The sequence below is a fragment of the Paramacrobiotus metropolitanus genome, unplaced genomic scaffold (assembly GCF_019649055.1).
Source record: "Paramacrobiotus metropolitanus isolate TYO unplaced genomic scaffold, Prichtersi_v1.0 Parri_scaffold0000015, whole genome shotgun sequence".
Lineage (NCBI taxonomy): Eukaryota > Metazoa > Tardigrada > Eutardigrada > Parachela > Macrobiotidae > Paramacrobiotus > Paramacrobiotus metropolitanus.
The window spans coordinates 736,397-764,152 of NW_026570235.1; the positions used below are offsets into that span (position 1 = coordinate 736,397).

Here is a 27,756-nt window from a genome sequence, read left to right on the forward strand (position 1 = left end):
TCGAATTTTCTTCAAATACAAAGCATAAGAAAGAGCACGAATGTCTGATTTCATGTTTGGATTTAATCGCTGTACATCGTCAGAATTATTGACCGCTGCATAATGGAAGTGTTCTTCATTTAGACGGTGGCTTTTTGCCCTTTTTATGACCATACTCTAGTAACACAAGCATTTTTGCGTAGCTAATCAAATGTTAATATGTATTATTACATATCCCCTAATGCGCACGTTTTTAGACGTATCAAAACAGCCAGTTCTGCTAGAAACTGTTGTAAATAATTTTTAATGATATATGGATTAACTTATTGTACGAAATAGCTACAAAAACAAAATCCAGCCGAAAACTTCCATAAGTGCCATTTATTTACAGCCCAAGTTCCGTGCTTGAGTATACTTATTGTCTGCCACGGAAATGTCATATTTCTTTTTTTGGTGCCGATGGAAGTCGGTTGCTTAATTAAAAGCATCGTTTTTTTGCGACTAAGCGTAATGCACTGCAAGTTGCAACGACTGATCACGATCACAAAGTTCACAACTCCGGTTACCGAATCAGCTGATGAGATTTGGACCGCCTGCTGGAGAAAAAAAGATAATTTGATTTAATTCTCCTCATCGTCCCAAGCATGCGCTCTATTAGCGTAATCCTTTTAGTCCCCATCTTCACATGCGCATAGAAAGCGCTGGATGAGAACCTAAGACGACATTTATCCGTTTTGTAAACCATTTGTCTTATATACGCACATTTAAGCCGATACACACAAGGCGCGGCATACGGCGCTCGCACATTACGTCACATTTACACGTGCGGCGGTATAGCGTCAGCTCTGTTTTTTCGCCGCAACATTTCTGTAATCACAGACGTATCTCCAAAGTTAAATTTTTTACCATACAAAGGACATCTAATTCAATATAAAAATAGCGGATCATTGAGCTGGATAACAGGCCTGATCGACAATGATTGCCTGTGGAATCGCCCAGCTTCCTGTAGTGTTTGCCGTAGTAATTATCATCCTGCCGCCAAAATAAGCATGATTCTGTCAACATAAGTGGTGATTATGTGTAGTCCAGGGGATGCGCCACTGGAGGGCACTTATTCCTCGCCTATGGCTATTTAATCAGCAATTTTGTGGCCGAGATGAGTTAATCGGAAATCCAGTTATGCTCCAGTAAGTGACGGAAGCTGGCAGTTGTGTATAGCAAACGAAGCACTATAGGCTTGGTGAAGCTAACTCTACTTCTCATACATGCAGTACTAGAGCAGTATGTATGTAGTATGTATAACATGTGTACAGTATACATACAGTATATCTATATAACATATCTCACAGAATATATTGTTCAATATATCGTATATAATATTGTACGTTTTGTCCCCATAGTCAGCCTACTTGAAAGCTGTCGATCCCCATCGCCCAGTGTATCCTTCAAGCTTGTCAAGTTATCCAGGAAGGAAACTGTCCTTTCGGTCAGATAGCGAATCCCTTACTTTAACAAGATATCCCGCTCTCTCTTCATTACATCCAATAGAGCTGGTCTTCACTTCCCTTGTCATATCACACACTGACAATCTGCACCATTGTTGCAATAAAAACAGCGCAGAGGAATTCTTCATCTCGAGGACGGTTTAATTTTCTTCAGAATGTTGATTACGGCGGTGCAGCTGTTTATGTCGGCGATTTGGTTTATACAGGTGTGTATGTATAGTACCGTGCATAATTAATGTATACGATTTATTGTAATCGTTTCCGCTTAACGTGTGAAAATGCAAAGAAAACCAACTTAAAATTCTTTAACTTTTAAGGTTGGAACTTGGAAGTTATCCTTTTCCGACACTGTATTATTGCAATTACATTCTAGATTATACTGCAAAGTATAACATCTACAATGACGAAATTCTGCGCATGTTTTAAATTTGCTTGGTAATTTACTGCCTGTAATTACAATTACAGTCTGCTTTGCTATATTTGAGTTATTTTTATGGTAAGGGTATAGCTAGTGATTTGCGGCTGTACCGTCACAGGAATTCCGAATACAGATATGATAATCAAGTAATAAGTGGTAAATTGTGGTTGTTTTTAATTTTAACGAAAACCGTTAAGAAAATGGCATTTCTTCATGATACCTGTGTGCAGCTTGGCGCACGATCAGCTGTTTCCGCTGACCATCAAGGCACGCCATCATACCGAACACACACGGACAATATGGGATTTCGCAATGTCTTCAGCTTCAGTGCGAATATCGATGACGCTAATCTGACGTCCGTGACCATGATCCCCACCGCGACGCAGGCGAACGAATCTACGCACATCCAGTCGGTCACGGACATCATCGATACTTTATTAATGGATTACGATATCAAAGCTCGTCCACCAGGTTAGAGGCAAAGGTGTGCCGTTGTGCAGTAAATATAAACGAGACTACAAACTGTTAACAAAACCGTTTTAATTTCTTTAAAACGCATATAATTTTGAGACTCCAGAGTAGACCTAACGCATAGAAATAACCATGTATTTCGGTATGCATGGGGAAATAAAATTAAATTTTAACATACACAGCATCACATAATATGTAAAACGTATTACTCTGAATTATTAGATTTGGAAATAATTCGAACAGTTAACTCTTCAGACTAAATCAATGCGCATTTGTTATAAAACTTTGGCATGTACACAGCGAATGGTTTGTTTTTTAAACCTGACTTTCTTAAAACAATGTAAGGTCATTTTTAATGCACCGATAATGTTAACAGATTTTAAGATTTAAATTTTTATCTGCTTGTAATAGCTAGATTAGTATAATGCTCAGCACATAAATTATGATCAGCGGAGATAGATGAGCTACTCCATGAGATGATATAGTAATGCATCCACTGTTTTTTTAGGACCGACAACGGAAGTGAGCAATGGTGTCAGACAAAAAGCGCATACTGATGAACATGTACATTGGCCTGTCTGTCTTTTTGAAAGGTTCTCGTCGACATCGTTCTGCGGTCTATGGGAACCGTTAGCGAAAGTCAATTTGTTGAGTAGTTCATGTTTCATTCATAAGCAACGTATTAAGTAATGCCATCTGTTTTTGGTGAAATAGGAATACAGCATTGACTGCTATTTCCGGCAGGTAAAAACATGCAAGGCACACGCAGTCAGCGCCGATTGCATTTGCCTTTAGTGTGATTCGATCTAATCCGGAACTTAAGCGGATGGTATTTGTTTTGTTTTAGTCTTGGATTGATCGCCGATTATCGTACGGTCAGTTTTCCAACATCTCAGCGGCATTACTTCCGCTGGGCGTAACCGTTCTGCAGAAAATTTGGAAGCCGGATACGACCGTTTTTAATGGAAAGCCCAATTCTTATGTACATGACATCACTAGTCCCAATAAATTTATTAGAATCTATCGTGATGGGACGCTGATATATTCGCAGAGGTACACGTCAAGTTGATGAACAATATAAAAAAAATATCACGGATACTCTTAGCAACCTTTAGCTTTTTCAAAATTTTTTATAAGTATATATACTTCGATTAGCTTGCATTTAGAGCGGCTTCATTTATGAACCCGTATTTTAAGGATTGTTCTGTTTTGGCAGGTGCCTAATGCTGTTAAAAAATATTTTCTGTGTTTATGACACTTTTAAGAGATAAATATTGGATAAAGACTACGACTTTGGCTAACTGAATTACAATACAAATAGCCTTTCTCATTTAGACACATACAGACAAAATTAATTTGTTTTCAGTGTTTACACACGCGCGCACGCGTTTGCGGGTTAATACTTTATTTTGTGTAAGCGTTTGATATGAGAGCAAAATCGAAGTACAGAAAACGTTCTTTTAAAAGGGTATGAAATTATGCATCTTAATTGAATTTCATGACTCACTCTGTGCGATACATAAACTGTCATATTTTTTGTACTCGTATGTCGTATGTAAAATTGCCTGCCAGTTTTAATCGCCTTTTTATCAAACAGGTTGACCTTGCGTGCCCGCTGTCCAATGCAACTGCAGAGATATCCGATGGACACCCAACATTGTCCGGTAAACAGTAAATACTCACATAATACAAAATAGAATATGCTGACGGTCCCAAATGCGCGGGAACAGAATTTATTGCAGTGCACTACTAAAACCTTTCAACCTTCAGCTTTTTAACATGTAGGAAATGATTCTCCCTAAAATGTCGGAAAACGTTTTTACAAATTTCCTTTGTATAAATGCAGGTATCACCATATAAACTGCTTGTTTCAACATCTACGTAGCTAACTACGTACCACCAGCAAGTTCGTGGAGCAGTTTGACCTTATCGCCTAAAATGCGGTTTTTTCGTGTTACTGTAGCAAACTACCCGATAGCTGAAATACGCAAATGTAATCATAAAATGCAGTCTTAAATATAAATGTTCGTAGAAAGCAGAGGGCATGACTTTGCTTTTGTTGCAGTTGGATTTGGGAAGCTGTAAGTAGTGCCGGGATTCCATGCTATCTGAGCCCCATGCCGAAATGCTGCATACAGTGCTAGCATGGTCAACATCTGCATTTTGTAGTTGCTTACACCAAAAAAGATGTTGTTTACAAGTGGAAGTACGGGAATGCGAAGGCAGTAGTTTTAGCCGAGGACTTGAAACTATCTCAGTTTTATTTGTTAAATGCCGTTGGATTCAATTCTACCAGAATAACACCTCTAGGTAAAGAATAAATACTATGAAATTAGTATTGATATAATTTTCAGATTATCGTCAGCTGACATATAAACAGCAAAACCCAGATCAAATGGCTTTGATCAACTCTAAAAATGCATCGTTTTTGTGTTTCAGGTGAATATTCTATGCTTTCAGTGGAATTTACTCTGCAGCGCCATTCAGGATATTTTTTAATTCAAATTTATGCTCCGTGCATATTGACCGTTGTTCTGAGCTGGGTACAGTTCTGGTAAATTTGTGTGCAAATACAGAATAACACAAAGTAACTGAAATTGAACGTATTATTGTGTAAACATATTCTGCATCAGCCTTTTTGATAAATCAGATTTTTAGTTCAAGTCCGATTTTGTTATGTAGGTTAAATCGAGAAGCGTCGGGGGACAGGATAACACGTAAATTTTACTGCTTATATAAACGCCCTCAAATAACTACGGGGTACAACTGAAGACTGTTTTATTGCAGTGGGAGTTACGTGCGTGTTGACCATGACCTTTCTCGGTAAATCGCTGGTAATCTGTATAGTAACATAAAACGTAACATAAAACCCTTTTACAAAATTTTGTATTTGAAACTTTGTTTAAAATCTTAGCAGTTTATAAAAGCTTGGAAAAATATGCAGGAATTGATACTCGAAGTGGAGGAGATTATCCACGTGTCTCGTATATGACAGCTCTGGATTTATTTGTATCCATGTCCTTTGTATATATTTTTCTGTCCATCGTCCTGTATGCTTTCGTGCACATTAATACCAAATACGGCACCGGCGACAGTTACCATCGCTGGCCGGCGGAAGTGTTATGCTACGACACCCCAGAGAGACGGACCAAATTCTATCAGCGGGTATGTCCGTTAAATAATAGATAACAATTTTACCAAATTAACACTATTTTCCACTATGTGATGGTTATATATATGCTATCGTATACAGAAACTATCACGCGCGCTAAGCCAGACGTATGGATCGCGTCGGCGCTATTCCATTGCCAACTGTTCTCGTGTGGATGAACTGCATTTGCGTGAGGCGGATTACGCGCGCGATATCAATGGCGGTCCGTTGGGAAAGGAGCTAACCGAGAGTCCAGAGCGGAAAGATTCGATATTTTCTGCTTTTCTAGCCGGAAATTCCTGTCAGAAATTCTTACGTCTGTGCTTTGGTATCCACCCATACCGATCGTACTTCGATAAGGATACGAAAAAATTTGTCGAAAACATGTCACATGGACGGATCAATAGTATTAGTCAGATTGATCGGACATGTCGGGTGGCGTTTCCAGTATCTTTTACAATTTTTATGTCTTTCTACTTTTGGTACTATTCTAGCGAGTCAAACGCTAAATAATGCACACGGTAGTATTGCGTTGCCTTTTTGATTGCGTTAATCAGAATACTGACATGTGAACATACATCGTGTACGAAATAAAAAGAACGCAACCGGCAATTCATGATAAATCGACAGCGATCCCGAATCTTGTAGATTAACATTTCATTCGGCGATAAATCCAAACGCAGTGTTACGTTCTGTACAATAATTTCTCTTTACTTCGGCGTAATTAACATAAACTTCTCCTATGCGATTGCTTGGTAATTGCATGAACGCCGGTTCGGCATAACACGTACTGGCCGGCATAATATGCACAAATTCATAAAGTGTTCGTAGCACTGGGCAAAACTGCCTCACATTTTTTTAAACCGCTTTTTTTTGTAACTGTATCAAAGCACCTGTGCTCGCAGTTTTTATGCAAATATGCTGATGCAGTTCTGCAAAAAGTAATAAGCATAATGTTGAATTACAGCAATTCTTAAAGTTAAAATTAAGATAAATAAAATCACAGATTTACGCATTCTATTGTAAGTATATGCATACATGCAGATACGAATAACAGCGCTGCAAGAAACCGTTTAAAACCATACAAGATATGCGCGGGGATTACCGACCGAAGTTCGCGGCGGTGTTTCCGAATAAAGAAAGGATATCCAGTACACGAGATTTACCAATCCAAAAGTCAGAGGGAAGCTATAATTTCAAAAGGCACAATAAAGGTTTGAAACGAATGAATAGATGCATGCATATATTTGAAAAGGTGCATTTATACTTTATTGAAAAATTTATGTAATACCATAATTATGTGCATATGCACACGCATACCCTATTCTTGATGCCCGATCCAAAAGGCTGACCGAATTAATCGAACTAGTCCGATATTTTCCCCGTCGTATCAATTCACTACGGTAGTTCTCATTCCCCGTTATACAGTAAAACAATTTCTGACAAAATGTTTCATTTCCGAATGGGCGATCCAATTGTTCTTCGCTGGTCGTGATCACAGTCTGGTTTATTTTTACCACACTATGGTGTTTAGAAGCGCCTATGTGGTTGCTTTGATTCTCTATGGTTGCATACAGCTGCAAAAAGACAGTGCAGAGAAAAATTAAAGCGGACGGGTTAAAGAGCCCGTTGTACAAGGTATTGCGTTATTTTGAATTATAGCGCCGTTTACCTTTGGACTAGAAAGATTCCCCAGCATTTCCGCTAATTCAACTTCCGGTATTTCCTCCCAGTCATCTTCGCCTCCCGTGACTGCTTCTCTGTCTTTTGGAAAATTTAACTCTTCAAATCCAGTTTTTGTAAAAAAATGGACAGCTGCAATCAAAGCACATAAGACAAGATTAAAATATTGCATGATAACCAACACCATATTTCACATGAATTTTCAGAAATATGTTTTTAGGAAAATAACATCGGAATTGATCATGCAGATGCGATTCCAATTTTTCTGAGGTACTTACCGGCAAACTGGATTATACTAGCGCTGACATATAAATTGCAGATCAGTATATACCTGTAAGTGTAAGATTACCGGTTCATGAATAATATTAATTACTGCAGTTATATGCAAAGCTGGTTATTATTATACTCGTATAAATCGTGTCACTAAATCAGGAGGTGCAAAGGTCACTGAGTTACTGTAATTATATGTTCTTAGGGTTATTGTTGGTCAGTTTGTTTTATTGCTCACCATTCTAACGCCGTGGGGTATGAAGTCTGAAAAGCCGAAAATATGGCATAACTAACATATTCACGAAATACATACATACAAGTATATCTGGAGACAAACAAAGCAAATTCAAATCAAAACTGGTTTCTTGTGAAAACGTCCATCTGCTACAACGACACGGCATTCTGCATAGTTTACCCAAAACAATTTAAATTATTGGTATATGATAATCACTAATTTTGAGCAAAAGAATATTCGAATTCGAATTACCTAACCTGTTTGTAGAGTAGCTTGAACGCTTTCTAGCAGATAGATACTTTAATAATTTATACTTTTATAGAACAAAAGAATTTAAGAAAAATCAGTCATTTATAATTTTAACAAAATTTAGATTTTTTATCACCAGTCTGTAAGTTTGCTTTATGCATCAAGATGTTTTGTGTTAAGATAAACATTTATATTACCTTGGGCAGTACATCTTTTTGATCCTGATTCATTGTAGCAAGCGTCAGCAGCGCTGTAATTCCTAAACTTAATCTTTCTGTAGCCTAGAAAACCGTTATGGTGAATCAGACAACTGTTATCTAAAACTTTAGTTTTGAGTATAAGTGTTATAATACTGACAACTGTGAGATATAATATATATTTCAGCATTCCACTGTATTACCTCACGGTTAAGCCAGAACGACACCCAGCTAAGGACAACGATCAGCATGCAGGGTAAGTATATTTGCAGTAGAAAATATCCCATTCGTCGCTGTAATATAAAATCCACTCGGGCCATTGAGTAGTTCTCTGCATCAAACGCCAGGCCAATTTCAACTTAATTAAATGATTTGCCTTCTTTAAATCAACAGACCAGACCCATCTTCTTTATTTACCTTTCTTCATGCCGCTATCAAACTGAGCAAAGAAATTTTCGCAAGGCGGTGGACCCTTCAATTCATACTGGGATAGTGTTAAACCGGCTTCTGTTTTTACTCGGTGGTCGGGATCTGCATACATGTACTCGTATGAGTGAATGTGCTCGCTCTTGGATGTCACAATTTAAAAAAGGACAACACGCTGCACATCCCCTTACCCCAATAATACAGGACTTCGTGAGCTTGATAGGCGACTGCGGGAGGTAAAGGGGAACATTCATAAAAATATTTATTCAATTATAATGGATTTTCGAATGACTTACAGCTTCCGATGATCAAAGGGCACGACTGCAAAGAAGCACACCATATACTAGTAACTGCTACTCTAAAGGATGTAGCAGCATTACTCTGAACAGTAATATTAAAAGTACAATGCGGTTTGCGGCATCGCGTTAACAACAACCATAAAATATGGTACTGTAACTCATAATTTCGCATACTTTCGGTCTGATTGAAACAATGTCTTGCATAAAAAATAATTTTAATAGCCATACAAAATTAATCAACTGATGCATTTGTCTAATACCAAATTAATTAGTTAATGCATTTGTCTGATGTGTCGAATTACCGTATGTATGTCTTACCTGAATGTCTGCCGGATAGAATGATAAGCTTAAAACACAGCAATCAATTAGGCTATTTTATTTGTCGCGACGATATTACCATTTTATTTTTTATTTAGCAGTAAACTTACCGCATTTGGCACTGCGCACGAATTCTTAATCTATAAATGTAAACAGTTTAAGACCATATGTCTACCGCTCTCGTACATTAGCAAGTTTTTCTAACTTGAAGCAAAAATAGACATCTACCTCATGCTGTATAAGATGTCTCCCGTAGTTTGCAAGCGCAGGAGTTTATTTGCGGTTGTAATGGTGTGAACGTAATACTCTTTCCCGTTCCGAAAATAAGTATCCGGCTATCAAAAGTTGATATTAAAATATGGCGGAGGGAGCTCGTATTACAAACTTCTTATGCGGCTTGGTGACACTTTCACGTCAACAACATGCGTTAAAACAGTTTGTAAATCACGGAAGAAATATGCAAACAAATTAAAACGGCATATTTTTATACGGTCTGTGCCAAAATAACTAACGTAAGTAGGAAATCTTGATTTGAACTCGATTTGATCAGCTCAACTGGATACATCTCGAATGCCGTGCACAAAATGTCATGCAAATGAAAATAATGCATCAGTACGAGTACTTTAACAAACTCCTATTATGTGCGGTATTTGCGTGTGCGGTTAACATCAACTTCATACTGTAAAAAATTGGCTTTGCAACGTAATTTTTGTTATCAAATTTGGGACTGCTAATTATTATTTTCATCCTTAATATGTGTTCTACAAAGTGAGTAATGGGTTCTCATCCATCTTTCGTAGTGTGAAAATCATTGTTGCGTTTAGCAGTGCTATAAGAGCGTTTATGTAGTTTGCCAATAATGATACCTTCCATATGTTATCCAACATGAGATTGTTTAAGGCCAGTTCTTTCATATCTTCCGAGCCGTTAAACTTTAATCGTTCGTCCCTCCACTTCTGTCGAAAGTAGATGTCCATAGAATAATCCTGGGAATAGCAGTGGGATAAATTGCCCTCCCATTTGACAAGTGCTGAAGGTCATGCTTGATTGAACTTACGCTGTTCAGCTCGCTAATTGGCCCCATACTGATCACAACCATATTGATCCTTACTTGCGTTGGACCATCTGGAACAAACACATTAAAATTCCACTAAGCAATACATATTAGATTTATATTAGTTCAAGCGTACGTATAATATGTTGTCATAAATGCCAAACAATGATAAAATATTCTTATAAAACTGTTGCAGTTTTGCCCATTTTTCTGAGCATTTATTCAAAATAAAAGTATCAGTCCCAATACTACTAGCAGAACTGGCTGTTGGTACCGTTTAAGTTAATGCGTCTTCACAATTCTACTGCTCTGGTGTCAAATTTAAGGTGATTTTTAAGAAACACATCACGCTGTACGTATTTTAGTTCTTAAAGTAAGATGGAACATGAGATTGTAAGTCCCGAATCAGTAAATAAAAATGTAAATCCACTTCAAGCCGATATATTATGCTTAAATTAATACTTAACGTGCAAACTAGTCAGTCATCATCTAATCATATTAGCAAAACAGTAATTCAATATATGCACGCGTATAAACCATACATAATCCGTCATGCACTTTAGAACTGTAATTAAAATAGCATTGGTAATTATAATAAACTGCGGCATAACAAAACGTCAAAAATTCCATCTTTCGGTTACGTGGAAACTTACGTCCGTAGTTGGGCCGAAACGTTTTGTTATATCTGTCAAAAAGTGAATTGAGCAGAGTGGTGACTTTGCTGCTATAAATGTCATTCTGTGATTCTTCCGGGGCACGGCGCAGTCTCTGGTGTCTTTCCAGTGATCTGTTTGTCCCCGAAATAATGGAGTAGATGTACGTCCGCCTGACAGGTTTACTGTCAGGTACAAGAGGATCAAGGATGATTTGGGTGCCGACCAGGACGCTATAAATATGAACGCAATACAAACACACTCCCGCGTATATATGTGTTTACCGGGGTAATTACAATGATACTCACCAATACTGAGAGGTCAAAAACGACAAGACAACAATCAGAATAGGATTTAATATTGACATTTTTAGAAAAAGTTGACAGTAATACTAACAGTTAAGAAAACAGCAGAACTGCTTGTCAAATAAAATTGCAAGCAAACTGCAAGCAAGACTGTATAAAAAAATCAGACCAATCAGAAATTATAGGTTGTGCATATAATTATGTATGAGGCGATTTTTATACCCCCGCAAAATTCGTTTAAAATTTCCCGCTGCCAATTGCCGGCAAACGAAGTGACCAGATTTTTCGATTCTCCGACCTACTCATGGAACATTTCTTTGGCAATAATTATCAGTGGAAAACACTAGCATTAACTGCAACATCCAATAAACTGGGTGTAACATGATCAAAGCGTATCACGCATGAAACAAGGGATATGCAAGCTGAATGTACGAAAGAAGGCAACATGACTGTATAGAGTTCTACTACTATACATTCGATATGTACATTCTCATCCCGAATGGTTCAGAGATACTTCCCGTTGATATTTGTCCGAGAAAACGTTGAGCGCCTTTTCCGTTTGCGATCCGGCACTTGTGTGTGAATCCAGCTTGCAGCTGTCGCCATAAATCGTTATTTTACAAGATTTTCGCGGCGGTAGCAACGTTGCTACTGTGGGATATGGGTGATTGAAATTGAGCGTGAATACTATTTTTCCTCTCTTTCCCGCTGACCGTTCCAGTGTAATAAAGTTAAGAAAAAAATTTCATTAGTTTGCGGGAAGAGCTTTCTGTAGTGTGATGTATGCTGTAAAAGCTTTGCCGGGGGCGAGGACGCATCTTTACCGAATAAATAGCTCAACATGCATCAATCTGTTTTTGATTGTGCCGCTTGCTGTTGTGACTACCGTTGCTATTGATTCAATCCCGTAATACTGCAGAGCCGTTAATCTATCAGTTATTCTGTTGATTGATTCTGTTATATTATAGCATTCCATAAAAAAACATTTTTGTTATGCCACTTAACACCTTTTAATTTAGAAGTTCTAATTAAATAATGAAAATATATTTGTTAAAATATGTTTTAATTACCGGAAGTGACACAATTAACGCCCTAACCAGCTCGCCTTTCAAGCCAATCAACTGTTATCTTAAGTTTGCTTTTTATGGGCGATAGCCACCCGTAGCAAAACATTTGCCCGCGCTAGTAGACTATTTGATAGAAAAATTAAAAAATTAAAAAGCAACCATTTACTTAATTAAGCTTCTTTTCTGGAAAACGGCTTTCTGATGGCATTATTGGCAATATGCTTGCAGTTTTCATACACTTGATAATAAAGCCGCGTCATATCACTATGTACATGCCACACGCTTAGTGTCTTTTTTTGCTTTTGTGTCATAAACATTATAAAATTGCATGATTAATTCCTATAAAGTACTGAAATACTATCTGCATTTTGGTTTGTCACGTTTGCCGCAAACGATCACGGTTTGACAGCCAACCACAGTTGTGAATTCTTGTTATTTCACATGCATAGCTGCCTTGAATTTTTTGTACTGCATGTACTGAACGTATTTTCGACAAAGTTTACTAAAATAAGATTATTTAATCTACATTATTTTAAGTACATCATATTATGTTTCAGCTGGAGCCATGAGACAGATCTCCGATCTGTACTATAAAGTACAGATATGTACATTGTACACTAGTGTTAGTGTACTATATATAGATCTACATTCTTGTACATATAGATATATCTATACGTACATTCTTGTACACAATTAATTTCTTTTGCTGCGCCCAGCATGAGACGTAGATGTCGGTGGAGCAGTTTTTGGAACTTCGATGAACTTTTGCGAACCCCTAATTCGTTTTGAATCTATTTCTGTAGAGCATAATTGTTGACGGAATTGTATAGTCTTGTCATTCGAAATTTCCGGCAGTCATATCTGTATGCAATACATAATATTAATTGTGTTGTTTTATGTCGTACACATCGTAAAAAATAAATTTTTACAATCAATATGCATCACAATTATCACAGGGACAAAAAGCACGGGCTAGATGTTTAAACGTCCTGCGAAACTGATGAAGTAGGGCCGCCTGTGTTTGACAATAAGCTTTAAATTTCCAGTTCGCAAAAACAGCGGGTAAATGGCAGGTAGGTGTTTCTTTTTTATAAATCGCTGAATTACCCGTAATGTAGAGTACCCGTAAGTAACCCGTAATGTACTCGTTTCTAACTTCTTACTCTGGGCTCTGTTTTTACCATAGGTGCAACCTTACAGAGATATTCTTTAATTGTCAATGTTTGTGATAAGTAACAAAAATCAACTCCTCATTCTGTAAGGTGCTCGTAGAACAACTGCACATTCCATTACAAATGCAGTCAGCATTAACGAAGGTTGAGTTCAATACGATCCAAACCGTAAAGATTTAACTGACTCGGACAGGCAAAACGAAAGATTCAAACAGCAGGAGTATTTTGCAGACGATCATAAAACGTATAAACAAAAACAACAAAACGTATCTTTGCGGAACATGGTTATGCAACGTATATCATAGTAAGACACACCCACGGAACAAAATAAAAGATCTTTTAAAGTAATACTAGAGGAGTACAGTAATTATTTTCGAGTGCAACCAGTCTGCAGTCCAGATCCTTTCTTCGCGCAGATAATATTATTGATACACACATTTTTTACGATAAAAACAACAAAAATATTTTGTTTCTGCTTGTCCGCCCACTTGATTCACATCCAAAGCACATAACGAGTACGACGCCACTGGACACACGCGGTAATGACTATCGGCCAATTTGGTTTCCATTCTGTGCAGTAATTGTACGCTTGGTCCGCTAATGCATCTGTATATGCACCCAAATGCAATGCAACACCACTGTTCCGCTATACAGTTTAATTTGCTAAACGTAATCGTTGTTTCAATTTGGCAGTTTCGCAATTCCATGGTAATGAGATCACGAAATGACGACCGGCGTCGATGGGCGGCTTTTCACTTTCCAGGCTCTTTTCCAAATTTCAGAGAGACAGACGCTACAATACACGAACCACCATTAGAATCGTCCTGCTGGTGAGAAACAATGCCTTTGTGCGAGCAGAACACATTTATGAATGAATTACTCGTATTAAACACTTAATTAGGCCTTATACTCAAGCAAGAGAGAAACGCTTGGAAATTTACAGTCACCGTTTATAATCATATCTCAGCATGATGAAAATTACTACGCAAGCAATAAACATTTCTGCACCATAACCAGCAAAATTTCACACTGATTTTATGGATACAATAAGAAAACAGAAAACACTGAAAGCAATGTGGCAGCGCAAAAAGCAGTTATAACTGAAATAAGGTAACTCAAGAAAGGATAAGGCCGATAAGCAGCTTCTGCGTGTACCTGGAATGGAACCGGTAAAAGATGGTCAGCGGCATCGATATATTCATGATGATGGTCCACTACAAAAAGGAAAATGTCATTTACAGCCTGTATAATAGCATGTAATTGGGTCAAGCCGAAATCCATGTGAATGAGCGTAAACCATCAAAAATATACGTATCAACATTTACGTCAATTTAGTTAAATTAGCCCAACAGCGGCGCTGTGCGGTTGCATTTGTGACCTACCGACCAAGAGCCGTAAAAGCGCTGTTGCGCAGGATAGAGCTGTTGCTTCCAGGCCTCTAATGATTCGACAGCCCACAGGCCGAAATTGCATACTAAGAGAAATGTGACCAATTCGCGGCCAGGCTTATCGCGTAAGTGTTCCGGTTTATAGGGTCGCCGACGAGTGGCATCCAGGAGGAACAGTGTTTGTACAGTGGCCTGGATGGCTTCCAATAGGGCCGATAAGAGGGCAAAAAGATCACCCCGCTGTGGATCCTCAATAACCGTGTGATGGCCGGAAATGAGGATGAACGTGCAGAAAATATACACACCAAATTGGGAGATTATCAATAGGAGATCATTGAGTGCTGATCCTTCGCGGCTCTCAAATTTCAGATCACGCATCTGCACAAAAGCCATACAGACGGCCACAAAGGTCAGAGTGTAAAGGGAGATTTCCACTACGTAGGCCTGGAAGACTGCCAGTGAATAATATTCACTGCGCCAGATCCACACAAAGAACAGGATCATACTGCAAATAAACCGTTATAATTACCAACTGCCGCTAAACTTTTATGTTACTGCCGTGGTTTTGTATCCGCAAAATGTGTCCACAATCAATGTAGCAGTACCAAATTGTTCGGTTGTGCTAGCTGGGATGTACCTTATAATTGTCACCACGATCATTAAAAGGCCGATAAAAAGCCCTTTTGTTGCGCCGTGGCAGTCCTGAAAAAATTAGACCAACATATAAACAAAGAATACGCTTCTCGGTCATAACGGACCGAAGCGACACGTGCTCACTGAGTTTCCCAAACGGTTTTCGTACGAAAATGTTCTCCTTCTGGTTTCGATTTGTAACAGTTCATTTCCCACTGAGGTTACGTTTATGTTAGGCAAAACATATTTACACATACCACGGTGTATCTTTGTCTTTTCCCACCGGTTGCGGACAGCGACATTGCTGACAAAGATGTCTCTTCCGCATTGTAGGTTTTGCTACGCGTACTTATGGATCTCCACATGATATACAGCATCGCAGCACAAATTAAACTGTATTCCACAATGCAGGGGTAAAGGAATGGACTCGCCTGCAGAAAAACGGAGCACTTTTATCAAGAAAATGGGTTATGCATCTTGAAAAGGGAGAAAGCTAGTTCTCCCGAGAACTAATTAAACGAATCAATCACAATTAACTGACCGGCAAAAACAAAGCATTATAATTTCATATAATTTTTACAGACAAAATCCATTCTTAATTTAAAACTCATTCTCATTGTCATATGAAAAATTAGATAATATACGAGCATCCAAAATACACGTAATACCTTCTGCAAAATATTCCCAATTATCGTCTGCGCTCTGCATGATTTGGGATATACGGTCAAAAGGACATTGCTGGAGGCCATGGCAGCTGTCTTGGCGTAAACATGCAGCGGCTTTTTATAAACATTGGGTGTGCTAGACTGATTGCTGATATTCCACCAACGGAAGCCGATCGGGTAAGGGTGTTCCTCGAAACCTGCCGGAGTGATGCGGTCAGGATCGGTCAGCGTCAGTTCAAGTTCGTGCTTAGTTTCCCCAATCAGAACACTGAGCCAAATGCAAATATTGGTGGCCACCATCTGCAATGCACACGTATATTTCCATCAATACAACAGGTCATGAACATCTGTGGTCTTCACAAGAAAGCGTCAATATCCTCACTACGATAAATTTCGCGGTAGTCATGTCACAGCAGCCTTTGCCGCACTACAGCGCGCAACTAATGTTGACAGAATTATGATACTCACATGCATAAGTCCAAACCAAACAAGTTTCGTGAAGCGGTCAACGCGAATCTGAAAAGACAAGGAGAGACCTTTTGACGAAATGTCTACACGTGGAACAAAACTATCTCTTTCTATGGGTGAGATCGACAATGGTTTACTGATGGACAACACCATTAGAATGTGCGCACGTGCTTTCCGTATTGAATTACGTTCTACACTTGATGTTTCCGGTTATTATACCCTCGAACTAACAATAACATGGCTTTCTTTGTGAGAATCTTTGCTAGCATAACACAGTTCTCTCTTGCGCAACCATGCGCCTCTATCCAAATTACGGGGTGATTTCGCTTAATGTGCTCAAATTTCAACGGCGCGGAATGCAATCCAAAATATCCCATTCAATCCAAGAAAATGAAATTGCTTTCACTCCTGCTTAAATTCCCCAGTAGGACAACAGACAGATAATTTGGTACAGTCAACAAGTTGCCGATAAAACGTAAGAGACAAAAGGTCTTTTCATTTTCATGAAATTTACTAAATTAACACACGAATGACGGTGAATAAGGAAGATAGACGACTTACCTTTGAATTCAGGAAAACGAAGTACAACTGAATGAAGGAGAAAAAGAAACGGCAAGCGGGCACCACGGCTACAAGAATGTCGTTGCATTCGGAGTTAGCAGGAATCTCAAAATATTGACCAAATTCCAGGCAGGAATAAATCATCGACCCCACACCAAACACCACCGCCCCCTGCAGACAAATCAACACTGACATTAACGGGAGTAAACGGAAATTTTTGTTCTGCTACAAGAAAAGTACCATGCGCAAGTAGAAGCTGCCGGATTTGACATTGGTAGCGGAAGGCGAAAGCGACAGCCGCTGCAAGCCGGCCCCTTTGGCTTCTGTATCGGCGCTAGCACTCTCGACAGTCTCCATGTGGTAACCTTTCGTGCCTTTCTGGAAACTCAACAAGGGCTTCCGGTTGCGCCGTCCCGTTTGCAGAAGGAAAATATAAGCGAAGATCAGGAATAATATCGACACACCGAACAGGTACACGTAGTACGCCTGGAAAACAACTATGATCAACTGATTTCCGCGCACTGTTTTTGCGGTGCATTCTGAATAAGTAAATAAAAAATTTAATAAACCAACACTATTCATCTCAGTATATAATCGGCTTAACAGCATAATTAACTACGACAATTTTTATACAGTCAAGAAATTAATGACATGATGTGCAATTTAACGGCAAAATTTCGGAAGCTGGCAGTGCACTAGTATAATAACTATTACGTGTACTTCCTGCTGGCATCCTGCGTGGTGTAATCCCTAATCAAAACAGCCACCGCGACTCCAAGAGACATTTGAGAAACAGTAACCGCTCGTGCTCATTAATCGAGCTTTAAGTACAATATCAAGGAAAACAACCCTGGAACACTAATCGCACGTATTTCCGGAGGTATTAATACCTGGTAGAAGAGCGGTTTCACTTGAGCAGCGATGATTTCGGACGTTGGAAACGCTGTGCCCAGGACAATGAGAAGCAGGGCGTACAGCAAGCTGAAAAATCTCCAGGTGGTGTTGCTATAAGAAAAAACCAGTGCGAAAAAAATATTATAACAGAATATTTAATTAATAATTGGCGGTTTGCAAATAAAAATTCAAAACCCTATAGTAGTCTACAATCGAAAATATTCTACGAAACAGACTTAAAGCTGAATTCGTATGCACAGCAGGTGCTTGACCTGCACTAATTTTCAAGCTAACATTTAATGTGTCAAAAATTATGCCCGGTACTTGGTCGTTAAATTAATTCGGTCTAATAGACATACGAGGATTCTTCTCGCGCTCTTTCCAGATCCATTTTCGTCGTGGATCCCATACCAGTGGCGATGATGGGAGTGGGCACGCGCTCGTCCGCCTCGGCATCCAGTCCGCGATTGGGAGTGTTTAAGAGCTTGGAGGATTCCGTGGCGAGATGGGTTTCAAAGAGTTCGGTGCTCTTTAAAAAGGGCTGAAATTCCGATGATACCGTGTGCGGCTGGGCTGATCCATGTCCCGAGTCATGACCGGAATCGGCCTGACTCTCTTGGGATGCGGTTTTAATTTCATGGATCAGTCGGCCAGGACTGCGCATTGGATGAGCGGAATCGTGCCCCGCCGCACTGGTCGAGGTTATTAAACCCGTTGTTGTCTTGACCACGCTGCTCGACTGCTGCTGCTGCTGCATGGCTGATGTGCTGGTGAACTGGCGGATGGGCACAGGGGCACTAATGTTTATGCTGGCATTCAGCGGACTAGTGGAAGGAGTACTTGTGGGTGATCGACGGTGACCATTCTTATCCAGGCCTAAACTTGTCTCCATAGTTCTGGGGGAATAGAATACAGATGCACCGGGATATGGAGTGGATGTTGCACTGCAATGTGCAAATAACAGATAAGACATCAATACTACTATTGAAAACCAATGGCCGGTGTCCAAACTTGCTTCCAGAAAATTTCAAATTCAGATTTTCTATGCTGAGATGCTTCTCATCTCTTGAAAATCTGCACACCAACACACAACCAACGTTGTAACACACTGCTATGAAACAGTACAGTAGTGTACGGGAAAATGCGTGGCGCTTGAGTTCGAAACAAAGAGGCACGCAGACTGACAATGAGCCGACCATCCACTTTTTGCGGTCCGGCAGACCATCAACAGCATGGATGGTTTCCGGCCCAGACTTACAGTAAACCGGATCATCCGGGTAAGCCAGTCACCGATGCAGAGGGATTATATTTTTTTCTAATAGCCTAGTCAAACATTTGCTACAGATTATGCTGAGAGATTAATTCTCCATTAAATCTTATCCATGCGAGGACAGACGCACGTATCTCTTCGTTAAGCAGTTTGATATCGCACGAGTACTAAAACATAAACCTATGAAAGCTGTTAATTTTTTACCAGAATTCCTGGGGTGTACCAACAAAATGCGGCGTACAAAAAGACCTACTCGTAGGCACCGGGCCGAACAAACAAACTATGCCTTTTGTGTATCAGTTTTCGGGATGGATATGTGACATTCTGCGATCTTGACTAACTAAGTACGCGTACTTGTTATTGTCACAAACTTCAGTAATTATGGACGCGTCATCTACCCTATGCAGGTTTTATTCTTAAACGCCTTCTTCCCGGTTTTGATTGATTAATGATTAATGCGCTTGGATTCCAGAAAAAATCGAATGCTCAGTGTGTTTGGCACTAACATCTGTCAAACAGAAATGGTCAGCCAAGCGAGTATTCCGCCATATTGGAAATATGCACTTTAAACCATATTTTCCCATTTGCCATCCCTGCTTTCCATATCTGAAAAGTGTGTCAAAACCATTTGTCTCCCTGCTTAATAAATCACCGGCTTGTCAATTTACTCCCCACATTCTCAAGACAACAACGTATTAATCTCAAATTACATTTTCTGTACCCTTCTTAGAATTTAAATCTACAAACATCGTGTGATCCGAATTTTTCTGTACTCGTGCATTTTGTTAATAAGAGATGTTGTCGAATAAATTATGTTATCGCTTTCCTCTAATATACGTTTTTACGGCCCACATGGGTGAAAATAACGCATTTTCGGGGAACTACTTGCATAGCACTGCGCGGAAACATTTTCAATTAATCTGCAGAAAAAGGATTTTTTTGTTCGTTTTACTGGTAGAAAAATTAGGGTATTTATATAGTTTTAATTAAAAAAGAAAAGCCCCGTTAATACCGACGTTGGGCACGGAAAGTATGTCATATGGAATAATTCGATAATCCCTTGTGCGTGTGATGAATTCCATCATGAGCCAAACAAACTAATTGCATTCTGCGCCGGACATTTGTACCGTTTCTGGGCGCAATTTTCTTTCTAAAATATCCAAAATGTCCTATTGACAAGGCAAATGTTCCTTCCTTTGATAATCACTATCGTGACCGAACTGGGCTGTGTAATTACGATAAACGATGTGCGTCGAGATAGTGACATACGCACTGACAAGAACATTGCTGGACAGAATCGAGGGCGTTAGCGTGTGAAAAACTGCAAAACCACATGCACCACTGCAATATATCCCGCTAGCCTGAACTAAAACTCTCCCTCCTGACTTTTCTCTCTTTTCAGTATAGAGAATTACGGGAATTTAGAAAATTAAGGGAACGCATGGAGTATGTGGCAATAAAAATAATTATTTAGCGCTACTACACACGTTCTTTTTCAAAGATCAGCATTTTATGTCCTAGTATAAACCAAATTGCTTTGTAGATGAATTATATACTACAATTGCAACACTTTGAAAAAATAAGTAGCCTTGTTGAATATACTGAAGGAGGAAACCCAGTGGGCACTGTACAAGGCGCCAATAACCTCCGTTTCCCAACTAATTGTATCCCGCAGCTGTCAGGAGCAGTGCTGTAATCGACATGTGATCGTACTCCGCAGTGTGCACATTGCAAACAAAACGGCAGTTTGCCATCTTGTGTAAGCAGAAGCCAGGTTTGCTTCCATTTGCATTGTTTGTGCAACCAGAGCCTATCGCGGAGGATTTATCCTTCTCAGCACTGTACATCCACAGTTGCAACTGCTTTGCTCCCTTCGATTACCACACCGTTATTTACGCAATGCATACGCATGCGCGATGCTGCAGATTGTCAACCAAAATTCTTATACGCAGTTTTAAGCAAAGCTGCAAAACTAAAGCATGCAACTTTTTGTAAAAACATAACAGTACGCAAAAAACATCAAATAATATTAAATTTTATGATTTCTCAATGCCAAGTCACGCATTACTTATTATACAGTGGACCTATTGATTACAACCACCAAAAACAATTGTGCGTGCAACGAGATATTCTTTTCAGACCAGATGTCACAAAACTCGAAATGCAGATTAAAAAAGCCCGTGCACTGTCATCAGAATCCTCTTTGAAATTTTATTCATCTAAATCTGCAAACCAGGATTTCAATATTTGCGCGTCGTTTTGAAAACATGTATGCAACACGGTATACTTTTTCAGTAATCGAAACCATAATGCGAGCTAATAAAGCCTTAAAAATGAACTTTTAATATATAAAGTAATTAACATGAGAAAGCATTACACAAATTTGCCATGTTCAGCAGATCAAACTTACCGATCGTTGACCGTGGCAAAAAAACTAAGCGAAGTACATTGATATTTCTGGTTCCAAAACGGCGCTCTTACGCCATGATTAAAAGATCACTCCAGAACCTCGGAACAATCGATGGTCAGCGCAACTGACCACTGCATGCAAAATGTATAGTAAGTAGCACACTGACACTTCGCTATCTGTTGCCCGGGTTATTGGAAAATTTACACATTTAAACAGCGATGCAGGGTGTATTGATTGGGGAGCAGAAAGGCAATGAACAGCTCGCTTGTTTCTAACTATAAATTTCCTTGATGATGATGATTTTAGTCCGGATGATGAGGATCAGATGGCTAGCGCGGCATGCAGCGCATGCGGCTCAACTGCAGCAGGGCTCGCGTCGAATCGTACGGTGATAAAAATCGGATATATGTATGCATCGCACAGTGCGGTTTCCCCAATCCCCACCCGTTATTACGGCTGTGTGTCCTGCTTTGAACCACTGCGCGAGGGAAGAGGGAGAGTTGGGTCATATATTGTATGTGTGGACACAGGAAGCACTATTTACCAAAGCCCTGGACTATTAGCAAAACCATGAAAGATATCTGGTGCAGATTCCTGCATGTATATTTATTATTGTGAGAACGCAAGTTGAGGCAGCTAAGTTGAAGCATACTGGAAGCCAATCGGGTTCCCGCCGCAACACACTGACCGCGCATATTCATGACCGATAAAGTAATGATCATCGTTTGCGACGCTGCGCTATCCATGGCGTAAGCAACTGCCTGTAGTGCAGTATTTAGATTTAAATTTCGGAGTGACCAAGGATTGAATTTGCATGTATTACGGACATGCAAATACAGTATTTGCCAGTGGATTTAGTTTTACTGGTTTCGTGAAATGTCGCCGGTTTGCTACCAGATCGACGAAGTTATAAAACCTGAATTTTAGAATGGGTTGCGACACAATCCTTTTTACCCCAGAGATAGAGTACATACTGAAAGTTTAAAGTTTGAGAGAAGAATGAAATAACAGTATATCCTGATTCTGATACGTACAAACAACTCATATAGGATAATGATTCAGTGTACGAGTACTTGTAGACGTTATGAACTTTTTAAAATAGCAAATGTGACCCATGTTTTTGAAAGCTCGTCTCCCATAATTCGTTATCCTTGGGCATATTAATCTGACCCGGCAACGAGTAGATATACCACGCTGCCGGACTTTTTTGAACATTTTTAAGATTTTTTTTCTCTGAGAAACCGTTTTAGCCTTTGTTAAATTAGTATAAAATTGTTTGCTTTTTGTAAAGCTAGAAGATGTATTTGTATAAAAACGCCTGCTAATCTTCGCTCTGGAAGAAAATTCGGCGGGCGCAGCATCCACGAATTTGAATGCTGTGCAAGAGCTCTGGTGTAGTGCAACTGCAACTGCAACGTGTGCATAGGGCAGTACAATGCAGAATGTGCGTTCGCGTTTCAGTGAGTGACCTACTATTGCTACGGGTTCAGGAAATACCGTCAATCGATAAAATCTGATTCATATTTTCTTTGTGCAATGTTTTGAGGCCCTACCTATGTATACTGATGGACGCATAGTCCAGCTGGGAATGGATGCTATGCCTGATCTAACATTCGGCATGATTTTACGGAACAACGGTACTGGCACGTTAATGCGATTGTGCACGATGGATATCCTTTTCATGGCGATGCGAGCACCAAAATGCACAGTAATTATGCATATGGCACAGACCGCGGCTTATGGATAATTCACTGCACCGCTCTGTATGTACAAGCTCCAGTAAACAGTGCGCGGAACATTCATTCGCAATGCAAAATGGAAAACTGCACAAAATTTCTTTTGTCGTACGTGTCGAAGCCAAAGAAAAATGTTAAATTTTGAAAATTAGAGTCAAAAATCACGAGTTCTTGATGATCCGCACTTGCAGTCTGAAGATCTGTGCGATGTAGATAAAAGTTAAAACACCACTAATGCACGGTAAAATATGCCATGATACCACTATCGTACCGTTTGTTCTTGAATTCCGCAAATTTGCAAAAAGCATTTTACTGTAATGGATCCATATCAATAATGCCTGCTCTTTATACTGCTCTATCGCAAATTGATTGTAACAGAGCCTCATCAAAATTTCATGGACAGCAGTACAGCAATGACCTTGTGCTAACTGATCAGTTCAACACTCATCCATCTTCATGGATGCATCGTCATATTTGCAAGAGATAAAGTCGCCTGCAGCTGTTCTCTTGCAGCTCATCCTGCTCCGCGGTCAAACATTTCCATGACACACACACTCACCGATTGACTGTATGCGTCCACATAAAATATATATTTACAGTTTTATGGGTAGGACGGGAAAGTTTTACTAACATTTGTAAACTAACCTTATGCTGGTCAGTTTCGGCCAGATGCGCGATATGGTAGCACATTTCACCGTTTGCGATCACGATCGCGCCGGCCATAGTCACAGAACATCGATCTTTAAAATTAAGTATGGATAAAAGCTTGTTGACTGCCTCGTTAACGATGCACCGCGGTGTCATTTTCTCAGTTTTTGTATTAATTTTAAAACTGAATGAAAAGAAGCAGCTATGACTGTTTTCACTCTTTCACAATCCAGCTAATCAAATGTGAGTGGAGACCAAATCTTGACTATGTCGGAGTATCGCATATATGATATAGCAATAAACAAAAATTTTGTAAAAACATATCGTGTATGAGTGCCATCTGATTCTGGAGGGCCTAATCAATATTTTAATTTAATCATTAATAAAACTAATATTGTTTGGGCGTGGGCTTCAATTTAGAGATTAGCTCATTTCCATACGGCTGCTTAATCCTGTGTACGAAGTGTTGCCTCTCAGTATTTTTGATTATCTTTTCGTTTATTAATTTAATTAGCCAAATAACCTGCTGTATGCACACTGTGATGTCCATCCTCGTAATCCTATCACCCATTTCCCTCCCATCAGGACGCGATAATACTGTGTTCAGCAGGCACCTTATTGAGTGAATACTCTTGGGAAAACAGGGTCGTTTCCCATGGAATTCCCGACATTACACCCGTCATTACTTTAAGGCAGTGATAGAATATTTGTTTCTTTGAAAGACTTTGTTGACATATACCGTACAGAAGAACTCTGTGGCATAATCTATTGCGCTAGCTACAAGTCTTAGGATTTATATTAGTACCAACGCCCCTAAAAGTGAGCTTTGCTTACAGTTGCTGAAAATCATCGTTTAAAGTTAGCGCTCTAAGCTGCTAAACAGATAAAGATGCTGAGATAATCCATACCAATTTACATAATGCAAAAAGAATAAAGACTATCGAGGCGCTAATCTGTGATTACGTTTCAAGCATCCTGTATTGCATGCGGCGTTCGTCAAACTTCCAAAACTGCATACTATAACCAAAATGCGACTGCATACGGACTCGAAACCCGATCAGCCAGCTCTTTTGATTGAAAAAAAAAGCACTGCCCGTGAATGAATGCAATATAATTAAAAATAAATGTCAAAAATTGTTACAATCATTTCACGCTGTCGACGACAAACTGACAAAGCTTCTCGAAAATGCGAAGACAAAGATACGTTTTTGACAATCGAATAATGTTTCTCCATATTATGATAAGTGAACGAAGCTGGAGCTCATGAAAACTTTGCACTTGTTTTATATATAAGCGAATTGTTAGTGCGAGTGACCGAATCTTACCAAACACCCGGCCCATGGTAAGCAATGCAGTTGTGATCAGAAACGTAAAGCAAACCAGAAACAGAAAAGGTTTTATGTTATACATTTCATCTTTGAAAATTCATGGTCGTAAATGCTTATCTGTCATTACCAACAAAAATGAAATTAAAAATCCGTACAGAAAACTGCAAACCTTTCCACAGTACGTATGGGATAAGTACAATCATGCAATTCATCTTCCAAATCGATTGCTTTATTTCACTTAATTACGTTCAAAGTCAATTAGAGCTGAAGTGTGTGTACTGCGTAGGCCAGCTATAGGTCGCAAATGTTCAAACAGAAGTAAAGTATACCATAGAAGTATCGTTTTTTGCGGAAGCCGGGAATTTCTCCATGACAGTTAATTTAAAAATCAACCAGTTAATTTGACTGAAATGGGATTTTTTGTGGTGCGGCTTTCCGCTTAAGATAAGTACAATCAAATTTTTATCTCGTCTCATTCTCATAAAAAGAGCAAACATACACTGTTTGGAGTACATGAAAAGTTTATGAATATGGGTATACACGAGTTTAAGAGCTGCAAAAATTGTTTTATTACTAACAACCATTAGTACATTATTTTCAGTACCTATCTTCGGTTCGGTCGCGCATGCTACGGCCAACTTTATACGGTGACCGCCGCGGTGGATCGTCGATATCTGACGAGGATGTTCCTGATCCGAAAGATTCGCCTAAAGGTATGGGATCTTTAAACCGATGATAATCCGAATCAAATGAATTTCGCGAAGATATCTCCCGCAATTTCTCGCTCAAGGAACTGTCAGCTTCATCGGAATCAACATGGTGGAAATTCGCAGCGTGATTGTAATCCATGGATGTGAGAAAACATTCCGTTCAGTACTGCTGCATGCCGCCGTTGTTGACCAGTTGATTAATGGCATGAACGGTTAAAATAACTACAGACCAATCTGTGCAATGAATGGAGACATTTTTAAACGGTGCTAACAAGTTGGCTAAGTGGCAACTCCGCGTATGAAATAATTCCCACTTGTACGGTTGCAGCAATCACAACATCACGATCATCTTACCCATTTCCATGTTGTGTATATATGTCCCACCTTTTTGATTTATCGTCCATGCATACAGTTTTGGCTGACAGAGGTGGGCATCTCTGTTTGCACTCAGTGCACAGCTTACTAAAAAAGGACTACGTATTTATTTGAGACTTCTAGCCAATACGCTGCATCACTGTTCTCATGTACGCATTCGCTGTATATTGTACAATATAAATAGTCTTTAAGAAGCGTGCATGTACATATTTCGCGATATATAGAGGTCGGCATATGCAGATGAAAGACTTGAAGCGAACCGGCAGAAATATGAACCAATGTTCGCACTTCGCAGTAGAAGGCTGGACTTTATGCGACTCCGGGGCGTTTTGCCTGTCCTGTGCAACTTTCAGATTAACTATGTATTATAGTGATTCCTTTGTTGCGTTTCTTACTATGCAATAAGCTAACCATGTAGTTTCGCTTCACTGACCACTGTCCTGTGTCTGTGCAGGATCGGTCTATACATGCGCGGCATTACTGATGCTACATTTAAAATGAGCGCTGAGAAACAGTATTAAGTTTTTACTTAACCTCATGCTTGTGTAACACACTTTAAAGGACTGAATGTGAATCACAGCCTGCGTGCGTGCTTCTGTCCGCAGTTGTACCTTTATTGACAAATATTGTTAAAACTGCACCTGAAAAACAACATAAAATATTTTATTGTGCCATACGTATAGTTCAAACATTCAAACAGTGCATCACTTAAATCTAATTATAAGGTATGCTCTGCGGCATGCAGTCACGAACGATACCGAAAAAAAACTTCAACCAAATATTCTAAATAAAAGTTATGGTTTAATTGCGTGCGGACGGCGCAAATAGGACAATTTTTAAACAATAAACTTTGTTTTCAACGTTGCGGCCATGGTATCTCTACTCTGATACTGCTTTGTTGGGTTATTTAATGGCCTTGTCAAAGCGTAAAGCTTATTGGACTAAAATCACAAACTAGCTCGTAAGATATTTAATCCGGGATGATGTGACTTCCTTATTTATTTAACGCGCGATTGTACGTAGTTACAACTTATCAGGCCTTGGATACTGCAGCGTCCCGGTGTGCTAACTAAAACGTGTTTACGTATTCTGCGTTCATAAAATAACATGCGTCTACAAATCTAAGGTGTTTCTTCAAGTTATCCTACATGCACTTGTCTAAAAAAGTATAGCGAAAAATAGTAGCTGCGGTTGGGTAATTCGCAGAAATCTCGCAAG

General features: G+C 39.3%; 3 protein-coding genes across 10 annotated transcripts; 1 reads left to right on the forward strand and 2 right to left on the reverse strand.

Annotated features, from left to right (window-relative positions):
• Positions 1 to 844: 844 nt before the first annotated feature.
• Positions 845 to 6,122, forward strand: LOC129585006 (gamma-aminobutyric acid receptor alpha-like). Of its 3 annotated transcripts, none has more exons than XM_055477484.1 (15): positions 845 to 1,166; positions 1,380 to 1,690; positions 2,133 to 2,373; positions 2,882 to 2,895; positions 2,967 to 3,020; positions 3,088 to 3,117; positions 3,221 to 3,426; positions 3,971 to 4,037; positions 4,439 to 4,454; positions 4,543 to 4,683; positions 4,813 to 4,927; positions 5,056 to 5,090; positions 5,161 to 5,196; positions 5,288 to 5,538; positions 5,627 to 6,122. In XM_055477484.1, exons 2-15 carry the CDS (start codon positions 1,640 to 1,642, stop codon positions 6,035 to 6,037), a joined length of 1,668 nt encoding a protein of 555 aa, XP_055333459.1. In that variant the 5' UTR covers positions 845 to 1,166; positions 1,380 to 1,639; the 3' UTR covers positions 6,038 to 6,122. The 3 variants fall into 3 exon arrangements, with proteins under 3 accessions (XP_055333459.1, XP_055333460.1, XP_055333462.1); XM_055477485.1 differs by having other exon boundaries at positions 5,318 to 5,538; XM_055477487.1 differs by lacking the exons at positions 845 to 1,166; positions 1,380 to 1,690 and having other exon boundaries at positions 2,277 to 2,386; positions 2,882 to 3,020.
• Positions 6,123 to 6,419: 297 nt separating this feature from the next.
• LOC129585007 (gamma-aminobutyric acid receptor alpha-like) lies at positions 6,420 to 11,727 on the reverse strand. Of its 3 annotated transcripts, none has more exons than XM_055477489.1 (17): positions 11,516 to 11,727; positions 10,909 to 11,141; positions 10,259 to 10,326; positions 10,068 to 10,187; positions 9,430 to 9,536; positions 9,312 to 9,341; positions 9,202 to 9,229; positions 8,881 to 8,905; positions 8,776 to 8,811; positions 8,576 to 8,689; positions 8,362 to 8,489; positions 8,159 to 8,242; positions 7,716 to 7,741; positions 7,486 to 7,538; positions 7,197 to 7,339; positions 6,845 to 7,101; positions 6,420 to 6,712 (listed from the first exon to the last, which is right to left on the reverse strand). In XM_055477489.1, the coding sequence occupies exons 1-17, from the start codon at positions 11,524 to 11,526 to the stop codon at positions 6,598 to 6,600; spliced, it is 1,578 nt and encodes a 525-aa protein (XP_055333464.1). In that variant the 5' UTR covers positions 11,527 to 11,727; the 3' UTR covers positions 6,420 to 6,597. The 3 variants fall into 3 exon arrangements, with proteins under 3 accessions (XP_055333464.1, XP_055333465.1, XP_055333463.1); XM_055477490.1 differs by having other exon boundaries at positions 11,436 to 11,727; XM_055477488.1 differs by having other exon boundaries at positions 11,217 to 11,727.
• A 1,860-nt stretch (positions 11,728 to 13,587) lies between these two features.
• Positions 13,588 to 26,655, reverse strand: LOC129584885 (proton channel OtopLc-like). 4 transcript variants are annotated; one of them, XM_055477283.1, is made up of 13 exons: positions 26,518 to 26,655; positions 26,058 to 26,397; positions 18,421 to 19,005; positions 18,058 to 18,172; positions 17,408 to 17,653; positions 17,168 to 17,338; positions 16,607 to 16,654; positions 16,142 to 16,438; positions 15,731 to 15,904; positions 15,478 to 15,542; positions 14,835 to 15,345; positions 14,608 to 14,666; positions 13,588 to 14,245 (listed from the first exon to the last, which is right to left on the reverse strand). In XM_055477283.1, exons 2-13 carry the CDS (start codon positions 26,300 to 26,302, stop codon positions 14,170 to 14,172), a joined length of 2,592 nt encoding a protein of 863 aa, XP_055333258.1. In that variant the 5' UTR covers positions 26,303 to 26,397; positions 26,518 to 26,655; the 3' UTR covers positions 13,588 to 14,169. The 4 variants fall into 4 exon arrangements, with proteins under 4 accessions (XP_055333258.1, XP_055333259.1, XP_055333257.1 ...); XM_055477284.1 differs by having other exon boundaries at positions 26,548 to 26,629; XM_055477282.1 differs by having other exon boundaries at positions 26,058 to 26,613.
• Positions 26,656 to 27,756: the final 1,101 nt, after the last annotated feature.